The following is a 15,075-nucleotide window of genomic DNA, read 5'->3' on the forward strand; positions in this document are numbered from 1 at the left end:
CCAAGAATCCCTCTTTGGCCAATCACTGCAGTGTGGTGAAATTTTAAACAGTTTAGACCAACATATAACAACTGAAATGAGAACACTAACCACTCACTTTCTGCAGGCATTTCTTTTGAAAACTTAACTGCGCTTACTGTCTATTAATTGGTAGATCAAATACTTGATACTTTGGCAAATAGTTTATTCAATACTTTGTAAAGCCCTACCCATGTATCAGCACTGAGGGCAATGATGCTAAGAAAATGCATTTCATCTGATAGGAAACAAAATAGGAGATGATTTTTGTTCTTCGAAGTTCCCACTATTGCAGGTTTCTTCCAGAACTCAGTAGAAATAGACATCTGTAGACATTTCCCGGCCTCGGGGACTTGCGCACACTCCATGGAGCAATGCTGCAGGGCATCAGAGCAGTGTTCCTACCGGTGGCCTCCGTACTTGGCCACCCAGTCTGTCCTCCCGTGCACGGAGGGAACTGGCTGTGCTCGGTTCATGAGGTTTAGGTTTTTCGCTGTAGGTTTGTAAGTAGTTCCTGAAAACTGCCCCCGACCAGCTCTTGTGTTCCAGGTGTATTCTGAAAGACAATCAGAGTTAGAAATAAAATTTTATTCATTTGATTATAAATTTCAAAATAAGGGAATTTAGCCTTTCATTTTATGGGAAAATTTTGAATTTATCTTTAAAATATTTGGTGGCCTCTGAAAGTATTTTATTTCCTAATTTTAAAACAAAAAGTTCTAGGTTAGTTTTATGTTTACAGCAATTGAAATTTTCAGGAACTTAAAAGCCAATATTTCTGGCTTATAGTTCTGACACTGCTGATATTTCCAATATTTCACAATTGGATAAGCAACACCAAGTCAGAGGACCTAGAGAAACTCCTGGCTCACAGTTGAGCGATACCTACAGTGCCAGTGACTCTGTGATATCACGTTGTGATTACAGCTATATAACATTCAAACACACATCGCTAAAGAAAATGTGTTTGAAGTTGTGAGTCTTAACAAAACTCTAACTGCATGGAACTACACATAATGAGGCCCTATAATAGATCTCTCTTTAAAAATGAAAATGTTTTTAGAATCAAGAAATTTCATTTTTTTAATTTGGAAAAATTATAGAGGATAACACAAACCCTTAAATGGTATCCGTTCTTACAACCCCAAACCTTTAATATCAGGTTTGTTTTATTTATACATTTGCCTGCTTATAAACTTGAGAAAAATTTAAAATTTGTTAAAGCATTTGTCCTGTGGACAATTTACAAGTTAAAATTGCTCCAACACCTCAACTGACAAAGCCATAAATCATTTTACAGACAACACTGATGTCTTCCCTCCTCCCACCTCACTTCAAATTGAGAGCTGGGTAGCATAAGGATTCTAAATGAGGAGCTGCCCAACCTTCCCATTTGGGATTTCGTATCTTTTCAAGTAGCTGTCATTCTTGGATTAAACTCTAGGTGGCAACACTGAAATGAGTAACTTTTGTATGGTTAACACTAGCTTCCCCGTATTTACTGGCATGGTTTTCTTACTTTCACTGTAAAGTGGGGGTGCAGGAGGAAATTCTGCGGGCATGTGGTCCCCATGTGCTGCTAACCTCAGCTAAAAGTGAACAAGGCATGCAGTGTGCAGTAGCCCGGGCCAGCTGGTCGCCCCCACAGCTGTGTGGTTTGGTTGGGACAGGAGGCCAAGAGCTCTCCCCACAGTGGACTGAAGGGCCCTTTCATCGCGCTCTTACAGGCAGGGTCCGTGGAATGTAACAAGCATCAGACTTAGTGCACACAGGAGGGCTCCAGGTCAAAATGGCATCATGGGCACAAGAGACAGCATGGAGGGGACGGGAGCTGAGGGAGGGGCAGAGAATGGCTAGGGTCATTCAGAGATGAAGAAAGGGAACATTCTTTTTTTAAAAAATATTTATTTATTTGAAAGGCGAGTGACAGAGAAAGGGAGACAGAGAGAGAAAGAGATCTTCCATCTACTAGGTTTACTCCCCAAAGGGCACAATGACCAGGGTTGGATCAGAATGGGAGTCAGGAGCCAGGAACTCCATTGGGTCTCCCACATGGGAGGCAGGGGTCCAAGTAATTGGGCCACCTGCTACTGCCTTCCCAGGTGCATTGGCAGGGAGCTGGATTGGAAGCAGAACAGCTGGATTCAAACCAGTGCTCCTAGATGGATGCCAAGTAGGTTGCAGCTTAACCCACTGTGTCACAACGCTGGCCTGGGGAACACATTCGTAAGCTAATGTGTGAGGCTTCTGGGGTAAGAAGTGAGGGGTTTGGAGAGAAACAAAAAAAAATTTTTTTCCTCCGAAGTCATGACATACAGCCCAAGTCCTGAATGCATTTAAATGGAACCATGTCCATAGTTCACAGAACTCTGAAGAAGGAATCATTTTGACATGAAGGTGGTAGTGCTGAGATTGAGGATTCCTTTTCTTGAAATAAGGTTTCAGAGTTCAAGTACCTTTGGTGAAGAACCAAGAAGCCCAGGCCTCCTGGCAGGGCACGAAATGCCTTTGGGCCTTGGCTGGACCCCACCGCTCAGCTTGTTGACCACAAGGGCAGGCAGTCAGCCCCGCAGTGCTTGCTGGGTGCTTATTTTAAAAACTGCAGGTGTCTCCTTTCAAGGGCTTTATCTTCTAGTAGGAGAGAGGTGTCGGGAAAAGGTTCACCTCCAGTTCTGGGTTTAATGGATCTAATTTTTATGATGCAAATTTTAGTAATATATTAAAACTTGTGTAAGATGATCATGGTAGTACCTTCTGTAACACAGCCACAATGTGTGTGTGTGTGTGTGTGGGGGGGTAGTGCATGAGTTAACAAGTAACAAGGTGACTTTGAAAGAAGTCACTCCTTGAAGTCTTTTACTGCTACTTTCAAAGCAGGGGATGAAGAGATATTAGGAAGTTTGGGAGGACAGATTATGGGAGGGTGGGGGAGAAATGAATTTTTCTCAAAACTTGAGGGGTAGGAAGAAGAGTGGAGAGGAAGACCATGAGAGGAGGGGAAATAGTTGAGTAAATATGGTAATGACCTGGTTTTATTTTCTCGTGGGGAACTGTCACCCGAGAGGGAGGACGGGAAAACACATCTCTGACAGAACAGTTTTCCTAAGGATGTGCACTGGCCACGTGAGAGGGATTAGTGTTTACTTCTTTTTTTCCCTTTCCTCCTATCACCATCTGCAGGGAAATCCGATGAGCAGAGTAAATGAAGAGATGAAAAGTTAGGAGAATGCATTTACTTAGAAAATGAAAACAGGAATATACATGCTAATTTGACAAAAAGCATTCATCTATAAAGGCCTTCAACATCTTACCAAAGTGTTTTGAAAAAGTCCACTCTGAATTTCCAAGAGCAGGCAGGCACCCAGACAACAGCATAACTGGAAACATTATGATGTTCTGCATTTGTATTTAAACATTGCTGCTAAGTCAGGTGAATGGCGCACGTGGAGGCTAGTTTGGACTATCAGAGGCTTTCTAGAAACTATGTAAACTATTTCCCTGTGTTTGTTTCAGCAGGGAGCTCAGGAAGTAGTCCTTTTCACAGATTAAGTACTGTTTCCTTTAGCAGTTCTACTGTGGTAAGAAATAAAAAACTGAAGTCTTCCAGTGCGTTTTAACATTTTTAGCTCCACTAGTGTGAACTGTAAAAACAGGAGATTCCCATCATTTTTAATACAAGATTCAGGTCAGTTAGGGTAGGCAGTGAGAAGCCTTTGGAGCCTCCTTTTAAATTAAACTGCAGGTGGGTCTCTTCCCAAACCTCTGATTAGCCACCTTGATGGTAACCTTAGGTGCTTCAGTAGGTCACAGGGACTTGGAGAGCGTTCACAGTCAAGTATGGTGGGCTCACCATCCTCAATTCCAAGGGCCTGCCCCGTGTGTCTATTACATGTGGTGCCACTGGGGAGCAAGTCCGCCTTAAAGGCCCATGACACTAGGGGGTGGAGGGGTGGACTCTTCCGGGTCTGACGTTACTGCGGAACAAAAGGCAGTGTGTGCAGTTCTGTCTGTGCTCCACGGTGGCAGCCGGAGTGTCACCGTTGATTGAAGCTTCACCAGGTGCCGGCGCTGGATGCAGCTTCTCGCACCTGTTGCACAGCACACCTTTTGGAAGTGGACAAACGAGTTTCTATCCCGGCTCCACTAGCTGTGTGACCTTAGGAAAGTTACTTAGTGCCAGTGTCCTCACCCTTAAGGTTCGGCACTCACGGTGGACATGAGGCTCAGGCGATGCCACCCCATCCAGCCCTCTCCCTGTGCATGGCCGAGACGAACCACTCAAGCAGAGGTAGCTCTGCTGATGATTCGACAACTCTCAAACCACATTTTTTGGGAGAAAATGAGGACTCTTTGCCAAAACCAATTGGAATTGTGTTAACAGCTTGAGACACAGAGTCTTCAAGCTGGGGGGAAGTGTACAAACTTAAAGGGAAAAGGCTCCTCTCTGCTTAGAACCCTTAAACACCTCATGTGAAGTTGTTCTTACCTGAAGCCGCTGCCCCGAGAGGTGCCAGGTGGATCCTCTGGCCAGCTGACCCCACTTCTTTTTTGAGAAAGGAAGGAATACATCCTGACTGATTGTAAGGAGCGCAACTTCCAAGATTTCCTAGTGACATCAAAGAGTTCCACAGTCAGAAGTGACTTCTGCAGTGCCAGTAATAACGTTGCACACTATCCCTATTACTTCTAAATGCTATTCCGGAGCGTCTACTGTGTTCTAGGCACTCTGCTACGCTTGGCACAGACATGCCTGATTCCGTCCATAGAACAACCCTCTCAGACGCATGGCATCCACATCGTGTGGCTGCATGATGGGGAGTCATTTACCATTAGTAGAGGCCTGAGCTGCACCTGAACTCAAGGCCAGCGTGTATACAGTTGGCCCTGAGTAAGTGAACCTGTTCTCAGAGGGTTGTTGCAGGGAGTGACTAAGATGCACGCGAAGCACTTAGCCTAGAACCTTGTATTTAATGAACGTCGGTTATCATCACTGTCATCATCACTATAGTGTGCGACCAAAGTGGGACAGATGAAGAGGGAAAGCCTACAGTGGGACACCGTCGGGAGGCACTGCCTTAGCTGAAATGAGCAGCAGAGGGGAGAGAGTGGAAGGGAGCGAAGCCAGTGACAGGCGGGGCTGGTAGGGAAACATGGGGACCTAAACCCCTCCTGGGTGACTTGGGGCTCAGTTGACCGTGTAGGTTGTCTGAGAACAGCAACAGAGGAAGACAATCAGTGGCTTAGGGATTAGGAATTACCAGGGAGCCGTGGGCTCGGGGGAGCCAGTAGAACGTGCAGAGCCCTGGAGCAGACTCCCCAGGGAAGGCCAGCACTAAGGGAAGGAGCGAAAAGGACTCTGTGGAGAAGAGAGGATGCACAGGAAGATCTAAGAGCACACAGACTGTGGGCAGAGAAGGCTCAGCCATTGAGGCACAGAGGTCTGAGGAGCTCAGCGCTGCCTGTGAGATTGGCCGCCAGGACAGCGTGGGGACACGGCAGGAGACGCCCCCGTGGCACCACAGGGACAGCGTGGGGACACGGCAGGAGACGCCCCCGTGGCACCACAGGGACAGCGTGGGGACACGGCAGGAGACGCCCCCGTGGCACCACCGGGGCAGCGTGGGGACACGGCAGGAGACGCCCCCGTGGCACCACCGGGGCAGCGTGGGGACACGGCAGGAGACGCCCCCGTGGCACCACCGGGGCAGCGTGGGGACACGGCAGGAGACGCCCCCGTGGCACCACCGGGACAGCGTGGGGACACGGCAGGAGACGCCCCCGTGGCACCACCGGGACAGCGTGGGGACACGGCAGGAGACGCCCCCGTGGCACCACCGGGACAGCGTGGGGACACGGCAGGAGACGCCCCCGTGGCACCACAGGGACAGCGTGGGGACACGGCAGGAGACGCCCCCGTGGCACCACAGGGACAGCGTGGGGACACGGCAGGAGACGCCCCCGTGGCACCACCGGGGCAGCGTGGGGACACGGCAGGAGACGCCCCCGTGGCACCACCGGGGCAGCGTGGGGACACGGCAGGAGACGCCCCCGTGGCACCACTGGGGCAGCGTGGGGACACGGCAGGAGACGCCCCCGTGGCACCACCGGGACAGCGTGGGGACACGGCAGGAGACGCCCCCGTGGCACCACCGGGACAGCGTGGGGACACGGCAGGAGACGCCCCCGTGGCACCACCGGGACAGCGTGGGGACACGGCAGGAGACGCCCCCGTGGCACCACAGGGACAGCGTGGGGACACGGCAGGAGACGCCCCCGTGGCACCACAGGGACAGCGTGGGGACACGGCAGGAGACGACCCCGTGGCACCACAGGGACAGCGTGGGGACACGGCAGGAGACGCCCCCGTGGCACCACAGGGACAGCGTGGGGACACGGCAGGAGACGACCCCGTGGCACCACAGGGACAGCGTGGGGACACGGCAGGAGACGACCCCGTGGCACCACAGGGAGTGTGAGGACACGGCAGGAGACGCCCCCGTGGCACCACAGGGACAGCGTGGGGACACGGCAGGAGACGCCCCCGTGGCACCACAGGGACAGCGTGGGGACACGGCAGGAGACGCCCCCGTGGCACCACAGGGACAGCGTGGGGACACGGCAGGAGACGACCCCGTGGCACCACCGGGGCAGCGTGGGGACATGGCAGGAGATGCCCCCGTGGCACCACCGGGACAGCGTGAGGACACGGCAGGAGCCGCCCCCGTGGCACGAGGAGGCTGAGAATAAACGAGAGCAGAAGCAGAAGGGATGCGGGAAGGAGCCTGGTTTCGCCTGTGGGCTGCCAGGCCTGACTCTGATTGCCTGGGGCTGTCCAGGGGCTGCTCAGTTGGCAGCTGTGACCCTAGTGCTTTTCCAGGGTTGCTCACGGTGAGGATGCCAAGCTCTGGGTCCCTGACATCCGGCACAGGGCTCGGCACGGCGGCCGCTCAACAAGTGTTCGCACTTGATCAGCCAAGGTCAAGGAGCAGCATTACCTGTCAGGGTGTATGCAGTAAGCGCATGTGACCAGTCCAGGCAGTTCTACGTGTACTGGATTTTGCTTAAGCTGTACTGATTGTGCAGTCATACAGCTGCTTTGTGACCTTCCTTCTCACCTGAGGTGCTTATCCCACATTGGTGATCAGTGCTTTACTTCAAAAAGACTTGTGAAGGAAGTTCAAAGCCATGGTCACATTCAGTGTGGCAGCCTCAGGACCCGTCTCCTGCTCTGGTCCTCACCATCAGAGCAAACACTTAATAAATGCTTACTGTGTGGCAACCCTGGGAATGGTTACATAGTAACGCCTAAGTAGGTATTGTTATCTCCATTTTATGGATGTGGTAACTGGCTTACGTAGCGTCCCAGACCACAAAAGCTAGTGAGTGGCAAGACGGGGACACGCCAGGTTCTGAAAGCCATGCACTGAGCAGTTATATGATGTTGCTTCCTACGGGAGAAAGAAGTTACTCAGAAAAAAAGCGAAGGAAAATGAAATCTTCTTAAATTATCTTGGCTTGAAGTACCACGTGTGTCACTTAACCCCTAGGAAATCTGCCATCTCTTTTAACCTAATTTTTTCTTGTAAAACACTGTTTATGCTTAAAGTTTTAGACTTTAAAAAATAAAGCATAAACACTGTTTATGCTTAAAGTTTTAGACTTTAAAAAATAAACATTCTAGGAATATTAACCACAGAGTTAGTTTAAAATACTCTTTTCCATGGAATCATTTGCTTGATTTCTACACATTGCCATGATTAATTTAAGAAGATGAGCCCAGAACCTTTGGAGAGCAAACTGGCCCCAGATAGTGTTGATGACATGAGATGCTGTGACCTCTAACAGCAGGTCGCTGGCTGTCTGTGACAGGACCAGAGGCAAATGTTGAGCAGAAAACAAGACAAGAGACTCAAAGCACAACTTGTACACATCTATATGCCCAGAAATTACCTGGAGGGTCCTCTAATTTTTCAGGCAAGCTTTCATTGCATGAGAGTTTTTCAATTGGTTTAATTATGCTTTCTTCTAAAGACGAGACAGATGGAAAGGAAGAATGAGTAGTAAGGAGGATGTTTGAGGAAAAGCAGAGGCAAATGGATTAGATGATGAATGGAAAGATCCAGAAAAATACCCCCAATGAGTGAACGTTCCCATGTGCTGTCACAGCTTTCATTTGGTACCACTTACATATTTCCTGGAGACTCAAAGAAGTTATGCTGTCATTGTGTAACTGGTTGGTTCATTTTCAAATAACTGAGAAAAAATAACTACGCTACAGTACTGCCGCACGTGACGCCTCAGCACATAAACAGATACGCCGCATCTTCTAGGAGCCTGAGGAATCTGCACAGGGTCCGACTGTGCTGATGCCACATCGGAACGCTCCCCTGGACGCTCACCTGCTGCACCAACAGTCCTCCAGCTCTGCTGATCCAACGCCACCTACATGTTTTCATTTTTGTAATTTCATTTTTAGTTGGTACATAACTGTACATGTAGATGGGGTACAGGGTGATAATTAGTATATGTGTATGATGCATAATAAGCCAATCAAAGTAATTAACATTTCCATCTCCTGGAACATTTATCATTTCTTTGTATTGGGAGTCCTCAAACTCTTCTCTTCCAGTTCCTCAAAAAATACGTAACAGACTGTTCTCAACTATAGTCACCCTACTGCACTGTAGAACACTAGAACTTACTCCACATATCTAACTTGGGTACTTCAGAAAGTTCATGGACAATGGAATTAAAATGAATTAATTTTTTAAAGTTAAGAATGAAACAACCTGACTTTAAGAAGGACTTGTTATCCAGTTACCAGAAACACCTGTTTACTCAGTGCTGGGTTCGGATATCAAACAGTCCTTCAACTGGCATCCCAGATGTTGTCACACTTGGGGAACCAGTGAGAAGTCGTCTTTCTCTTCTAAATAGAGATCTTTAAGGCAGATCCACTTTAGGAAAGAACCTGGATGGAAGCTGAGGGTGCAGGCAATGGTTCCCTCAACTATCTGTGCTCAGGTTGTATTCGGCAAACCTTGTGTATCCGCTGGGGTACACACATCCTGGCTGGAAGGAGGTCGTTACGATATATTTACGAGTGGACATCTGTAAAAAGACAACAATGCGTGTTTCCATTTTGATTGTTTTCTTACATTACCTGCGTTACTCCTTTTGAAAGCAAATTCTGCACCAATAGGTCCCAAAGACTTCGGAAATAGCTGATTACTCCAAGGGTACGAGTTCAGATCCTTCCCACGGGCTACAAAGGACACATTCTTGGGGTTTACACCTCAGAAGAACAAAGCAGGCATTTCAGAGGTTAGAAAGGACCCCAAGCGCGTGGGGGAAAATACATAATACCTTAACACGAAGACAAGAAATAGCCTGGACAGGAGAATGGAATCACATCTAGGTTACACGCAGCAAACACTTGCTTTCTGATGAACCCTAACACGACCCTGAGCCCTTGGCACAGGAACCTAGAATAACACTGACAGTGCACTTTATAGGCAGAAGATACTTTCCACAACACAAGTAATAACACACATTGGACACTTTGGCTGAATGTCTCATAAAAAGTGAGGAGGTACTAAAGTTTTCTTCCATGTCACTTGTTTCAAGTGCGTACCCTGGGCCTGACCCCTGGTGATCGCTTGGAGTAGCAGGGTGACCAAGAACTCAGGGAAACCTGAGAAATGCCAAAGTAGGTATCTAAAGACCCACCTGTCGTGCGTATCTGAACATGAGACAGAGGAAAATCTAAGCAGCTTATCACCTTTGAACTGGAAAGAAAGTGCTGGAAATGTACTTGCAAAAAGAGGGCAGTTTAAATGATTTATGATTTCCTGAAATCTGTGAAATATAAGAAAAACTTGGGCTTTGGCTAGGTGGCTAAAGGGAGTCATCTTCACATTTTTTTTTTTTTTAAGCAGGCAGAGTGGACAGTGAGAGAGAGAGAGACAGAGAGAAAGGTCTTCCTTTTCCGTTGGTTCACCCCTCAATGGCCGCTGCGGCGGTGCGCTGCGCCGATCCAAAGGCAGGAGCCAGGTGCTTCTCCTGGTCTCCCATGCGGGTGCAGGGCCCAAGGACTTGGGCCATCCTCCACTGCCTTCCCGGGCCATAGCAGAGAGCTGGCCTGGAAGAGGAGCAACCGGGACAGAATCTGGCGCCCCGACCGGAACTAGAACCCATGGTGCTGGCGCCGCAGGCGGAGGATTAGCCTATTGAGCCGTGGTGCTGGCCTATCTTCACACATTTTTAAGAGACTCAGAAAATCATTTCTGAGTTTTTTCCTTTCGACTGACACATTCAGCTGAACTTGTGAGATGCTAACGGCCGCACAGTCTCGGCTCTCGGCCGGGCACACGGTGTTTTCTCTCGCTCCACAGAAGTCATCAGCGAGGACTCCATTAACCTAGAGAGTTCGAGGTGTTTCCCGGCAGCAGGAGCTTTTGCTTTTCACAAACTGAACCCCTGAGAAAGGTTTCACGTTTGTGAGATACGGAATCTCCTTGTGTGAAGGCAGGAATAAGGCGCCTGGAAGGTTACGGACGTGGGTTCTCAAGGAGCACTCACTGAAGTCGTTTCCCACTGTTGTAGGAAACGACCCCCCACGGGCTCTGGCTGCTGCTGAAACACCTGCACACCAAGTGTAGAGCAGCTGCCTGGCGATCAGGACGAGGCACTGGGCGGGAACGACGCGTACTACGGACAGTTGTACCCTCAGAAGAAGCTGCAAGGTGGAGGGAAACATTTTACATTCCTTTACACGAACAAGCTTTTGTAAATACAGTTCAACAATGAATGGGCCCTCAATATTTAAATCATTTTATTCATCCAGTTGGCCTTGGCAGTATCCCTAAATAGTGTGATGTGTGTGAAGTAAATATATACACTGTTGAAGGCAGCAGGTTTAATTCAAGGTCTTAAAATATTCAGATTCCAATTTTGTTGGAAATACATATGTTCTAGAATTTTACAACATGTTTTAGTCTATCAGCATTTCATTACATACCTTCCGTATACTAAACACTGTTAGGAAGAGGCAGCGATCACTGTGATTTGATATTGTAATGATTCAGATAATAATCACTGCATGAGGAGAATTCCTTGCCTCCATGGAGATTAACAAGTCAGTCAGCAAATATTTACTGAGCACCTACCATGTGCCAGGCAGCGTGTGTGGCACTGGCGAGAAAGTGGTGAGCTAAGTCGATCAGTTTCTTCCCTTTTGGCCCTCATAATCCAATAGGAAGAGAGACACTTGGGAAAAGCAATTCTTAGGTGCAATGTGACCTGAGATTGGAGGTGGGGAGGTGTGTTGCGAGAGGACCTGGGATGGGGAAGAACCCAGACAGCGTGGGTGCAGCAAGACAGGGAAGGGCACACAGTGAGGCTGGGGAGGGGAGCAGGGCCAGGTCTCGTCGGGATTTGCGTGTCACGTTAGGAAGTCTGACATGCAGGACCGGCTCTTAGGAAATGAGACCGCACACTGAGTGACCTGGGTAGAAGGAAGGGCAGTGAGTGGTGGGTGGGAGGAGAGAAGGCGCCATAGAGCTGGAAGTGGCATGGAGGGAGCTGCTTTCCCAGCCAGCGGGGGGGGGGGGGGGGGGGGGGCACTGATGACCACTTAGAGTCCTCGTTTTAGGAGCAAGGGACAAGACCAGGGGCATCGCCGAGACGCGTCCGGTATGCCCAGTAACGACCTTGCAATATTTACGTATCCAAGGCTTACGGGGTGAGCGGATAGATGACTGCAGTTCCACTGTAACAGAAAACAGAATCTCAAAGTCTTGCTCCAAGAACACAGCCCATCAGTAACTAGGCCGCTCGAGTCTCTCCCTGAAGGCCAGGGTCACAGATGTGCCACTCCTCGCAGTGCGATGTCAAGGTGCCCTGCAATTACAAGGCACATTTCCAGAGCTCCCAGAGTGCTAAAGCTTGATGCTTAATACGACCTTTTGTACTTGGCTCTGGGATTTAAAAAGGCGGGGGGTCACCAAGATATTATTTTAAATTTCTGAATACATTCCATTATAAAAATAACTATGGATCATGCATCAGCGTCAAGGATTGCTTACTTGGGTTTCCAACCCTCTGCACAGGTGCTTGTTCACAGTAGGTGCTCAATAAATGTTTGCCCGAGTGACTGGGCTGAGCCCGGTCCAGGCACGTCTCAGGCTCCAGAGGGGCCATCTTCAAGACAAAGAATGCCAGGAGGGAAACAGCAAATGGAGACTTCAAGCAGTTCTTGGTAGTTTTGAATTTAATTTTTAAGTCTCAATTACAGCCATACTCTCATCCCAAGTGACTGGAAGAATGTGTTCAAATTCTAGTTAAAAGGGAAGTGCTCCTACAGATCTCAGCTACGGTCACAGATTCCTGAAGACCACACCAGGAAGCAGAACTTTGAACATGGAGTGCTTGGGATCTACTTACACTTCACCAAAATTTTACAGTAGTCCTTCCTGCCACCAGGGGGCTCGCTTCCAGATAAGACAAAGTACTGAAGTGGAATTTCAGTCCGTGAAATGCACTTGATTTTTTTTTTTTTTTTTCTAACAGGGAAGAGTATCCACAGTACATTTGTGTTCTGGAAACTTTATGATATCCCTACATTGGAAGATTATGGTTTCTCCACCCAAATTTACAAACCTACTGGTACCTATTTTTGCTCCTCTCCAAAGCGCTCCCCCTAGCCTTCCGGCCATCATGGCAACCTTCTCACCTCCTTGGGACTTCTGTCCCCACTCCCTTTCTCAGCTAAAGTCACCACCATGCACCTCGCTGCCAAGCCAAAGGCCTCAGAAGCTGACACTCAGCCTTCCGTTCTATTCCGGAGCGCGCGCACACACACACACACACACACACCCGTGCTAGTCTGTCAGAGGCTCCCACTGCTCCAGCACCCAAAGGCTTCCAGACCGTACCCACGTCCATCTCTGCCGCTTCCACGCTGGAACAAGCCATCGGCTCTCCCCCCTGCACACATGGAGGCCTCCTGACCCATCTCCTCGCCTCTTGGGAGCCCCTAGAATGTTCTACTCAGACGCCAGCAGGATCTTTTAAAACATACATCAAATCGTTTTTGGAAACAATAGAAAAAAAGTCTACATTTTATAAAAGGTTGTAATGAGGATGCAGAATTTCTCTAATAACATTTAGCCTTTTTTTTAATCTAATGGCCTGGCTGTGGCAGGGGAAGAGTGCGCTCTGGGAAGCAGTCTCACCTTGACTTTCGGCTACGCTGCTTTGTTGAGCAGACTTCCACTAGTGACAGGGACAGAAGGCCCAGGAGAGCCCTCGGCGACAGGCTGGCCCAGCAAGGGCTCTGTGGCTGTGCTTTTTCTTTAGCTGACGCACTTCCAGGGATTCCAAGTCCCGGGCAAGCGCTCTATCCGCGTTCTAGTTAGCATTAAACGTTTCCTGCTCCAGGCTTACCTGGAAGGTATCTCGATTGTCTCAAATAGTACTGCTTAGCTGTTGAAGCAGTCGACAGCTCCGAATCCGACTTTAGGGCCACCGCGGCAGGTGGGCTCTTGTTTTCCCCCGCCGAGTGGTTGGAGCCCGAAGGCAAGGGTTCTGGAAGCCTTGAAGGTCAACACAAGGAACAGTCAGAGCTGGCAGAAGCAGTCCTCACCAGCCTCTGCCCATCTTTCCCAGCCGGTGCGTGTGACCTCACTTCTGGGGCTCCCGCAGGCTCCGTGGAGCTCCCTCTGTGTTGGGAGCCCATCCGTGACAGTGCAACCTCTGTCCTGTGACAGCTGTAGCTGTGGTCCGAATGTGGGGAGCTGGTCCTTTGCGAGGCAGGACCAGCACAGCTGCCATCGTGTCTATGTGAGTGATTAGAACCAGCGGGGCTGTCTGGGCACAGTTTGCACGGCCAGAGCAGTGCACTGGGGAAAGGTGGGCCAGAAAAGCGCCCGTGAGCAATCCCCAGTCACACAGAGGCAGGCACTGGCAGGGCTGTCCGAGCCCGTTCCCGGTGGGCAGCAAGCCCCTCGGTCCCCACTCACACAGCCCCGTGGGCACTGAGAACGTGCAGCTTCCAGGTTTAGCTCTTCCCCTCCCCATGGCTGTCTTAACCCAGTAGCAGTACACAAGGCAGCTGTCCCAGAGGATGCTGCCCGTTAGGAGCCCTCACACCCACCCTTCTCCCTGCCTCCCTCCAATGGGGCCTCTCCCGCTCCTCTCCTGGGGCCTGAATGCACTGCCCAGCTCCACCTCCTGACTCCAGGCATCCGCATTAGCCCACCTGGTCCACCCCCTTGGAAGTGGACACTGGCCTGGGCGGCCCTGCCTCTCTGCACACAGCCCCTCCGTCTCTGGTCTCGGGGCCTTCCCCTGAGCCCGCGTGGTTGCTCCCCTAACTGGAATCCTCCCCACCCGGGAGCCTTCCTCCCCTCATCAGCGTGGCCCACCCCTAAACTGGACCTTGGCACTCCTTCCTCAGTGGCCCTGCAGGTGCGCGCCCGTCTCATGTTCTAGTTCTAGTTCTCCAGGGTGCTCGAGGGCAGGCTGTATCACGTCCAGACCTTTGCTTAAAACCAACCATGTATTCACTGTATTACAGTGTCTCCTGGGCGGTAATGCAAGCGTGAATATCTTGCTTTTATTGACTTTATAAAAGGGACAACCAGAAATGAAAAGGTTTAGACTTCAGCATTTCATCCTTTGTATTCTCTGTGGGGAAGTCCTAGCTGAGCAGGGAATGACAGGGTGTTTGCTCCGCCAGGTATTTCAGCTCCTGCTGCTTATGAGGTACTGTGGTGTGGAAGACAGAAAGATGGGGACCGGATTAAGCCCCTCCTGGTCGTGGGCAAGTTATGCAGCCTCTCTGAGTCTCAGGCCTGGTGTGAAGACTCAAAGCATAAAGTGAAGACAAGTGACTAGATGGTAGCCTACTAATAGTAACTGCATGCCTACAATTGTACAGGACCACTGAAAGCAAATAAACAAAAACGTGGAAGAAATAACCACAGGAAGAACTCATATGTATATAGTTTCTCTAAAGGATTTCAAGAGGTAAGGTTCGTTGATGTTGAGGGAATT

At 49.7% G+C, this 15,075-nt stretch overlaps 1 protein-coding gene across 1 annotated transcript in view; it reads right to left on the reverse strand.

Moving 5' to 3' along the window:
• Nucleotides 1–419: 419 nt before the first annotated feature.
• MAK (male germ cell associated kinase) overlaps nucleotides 420–15,075 on the reverse strand; it is a 50,162-nt gene continuing 35,506 nt past the window's right edge. Inside the window, exons 11-15 of the mRNA XM_062187328.1 lie at nucleotides 13,465–13,613; nucleotides 9,182–9,313; nucleotides 7,969–8,043; nucleotides 4,505–4,624; nucleotides 420–574 (exon numbers count right to left, since the gene is read on the reverse strand). Coding sequence (XP_062043312.1) covers nucleotides 420–574; nucleotides 4,505–4,624; nucleotides 7,969–8,043; nucleotides 9,182–9,313; nucleotides 13,465–13,613 — 631 coding nt within the window. The remainder of the gene's footprint in view (nucleotides 575–4,504; nucleotides 4,625–7,968; nucleotides 8,044–9,181; nucleotides 9,314–13,464; nucleotides 13,614–15,075) is intronic.

This window comes from Lepus europaeus, chromosome 3 (assembly GCF_033115175.1).
Source record: "Lepus europaeus isolate LE1 chromosome 3, mLepTim1.pri, whole genome shotgun sequence".
NCBI classification, from domain to species: Eukaryota; Metazoa; Chordata; class Mammalia; order Lagomorpha; family Leporidae; genus Lepus; species Lepus europaeus.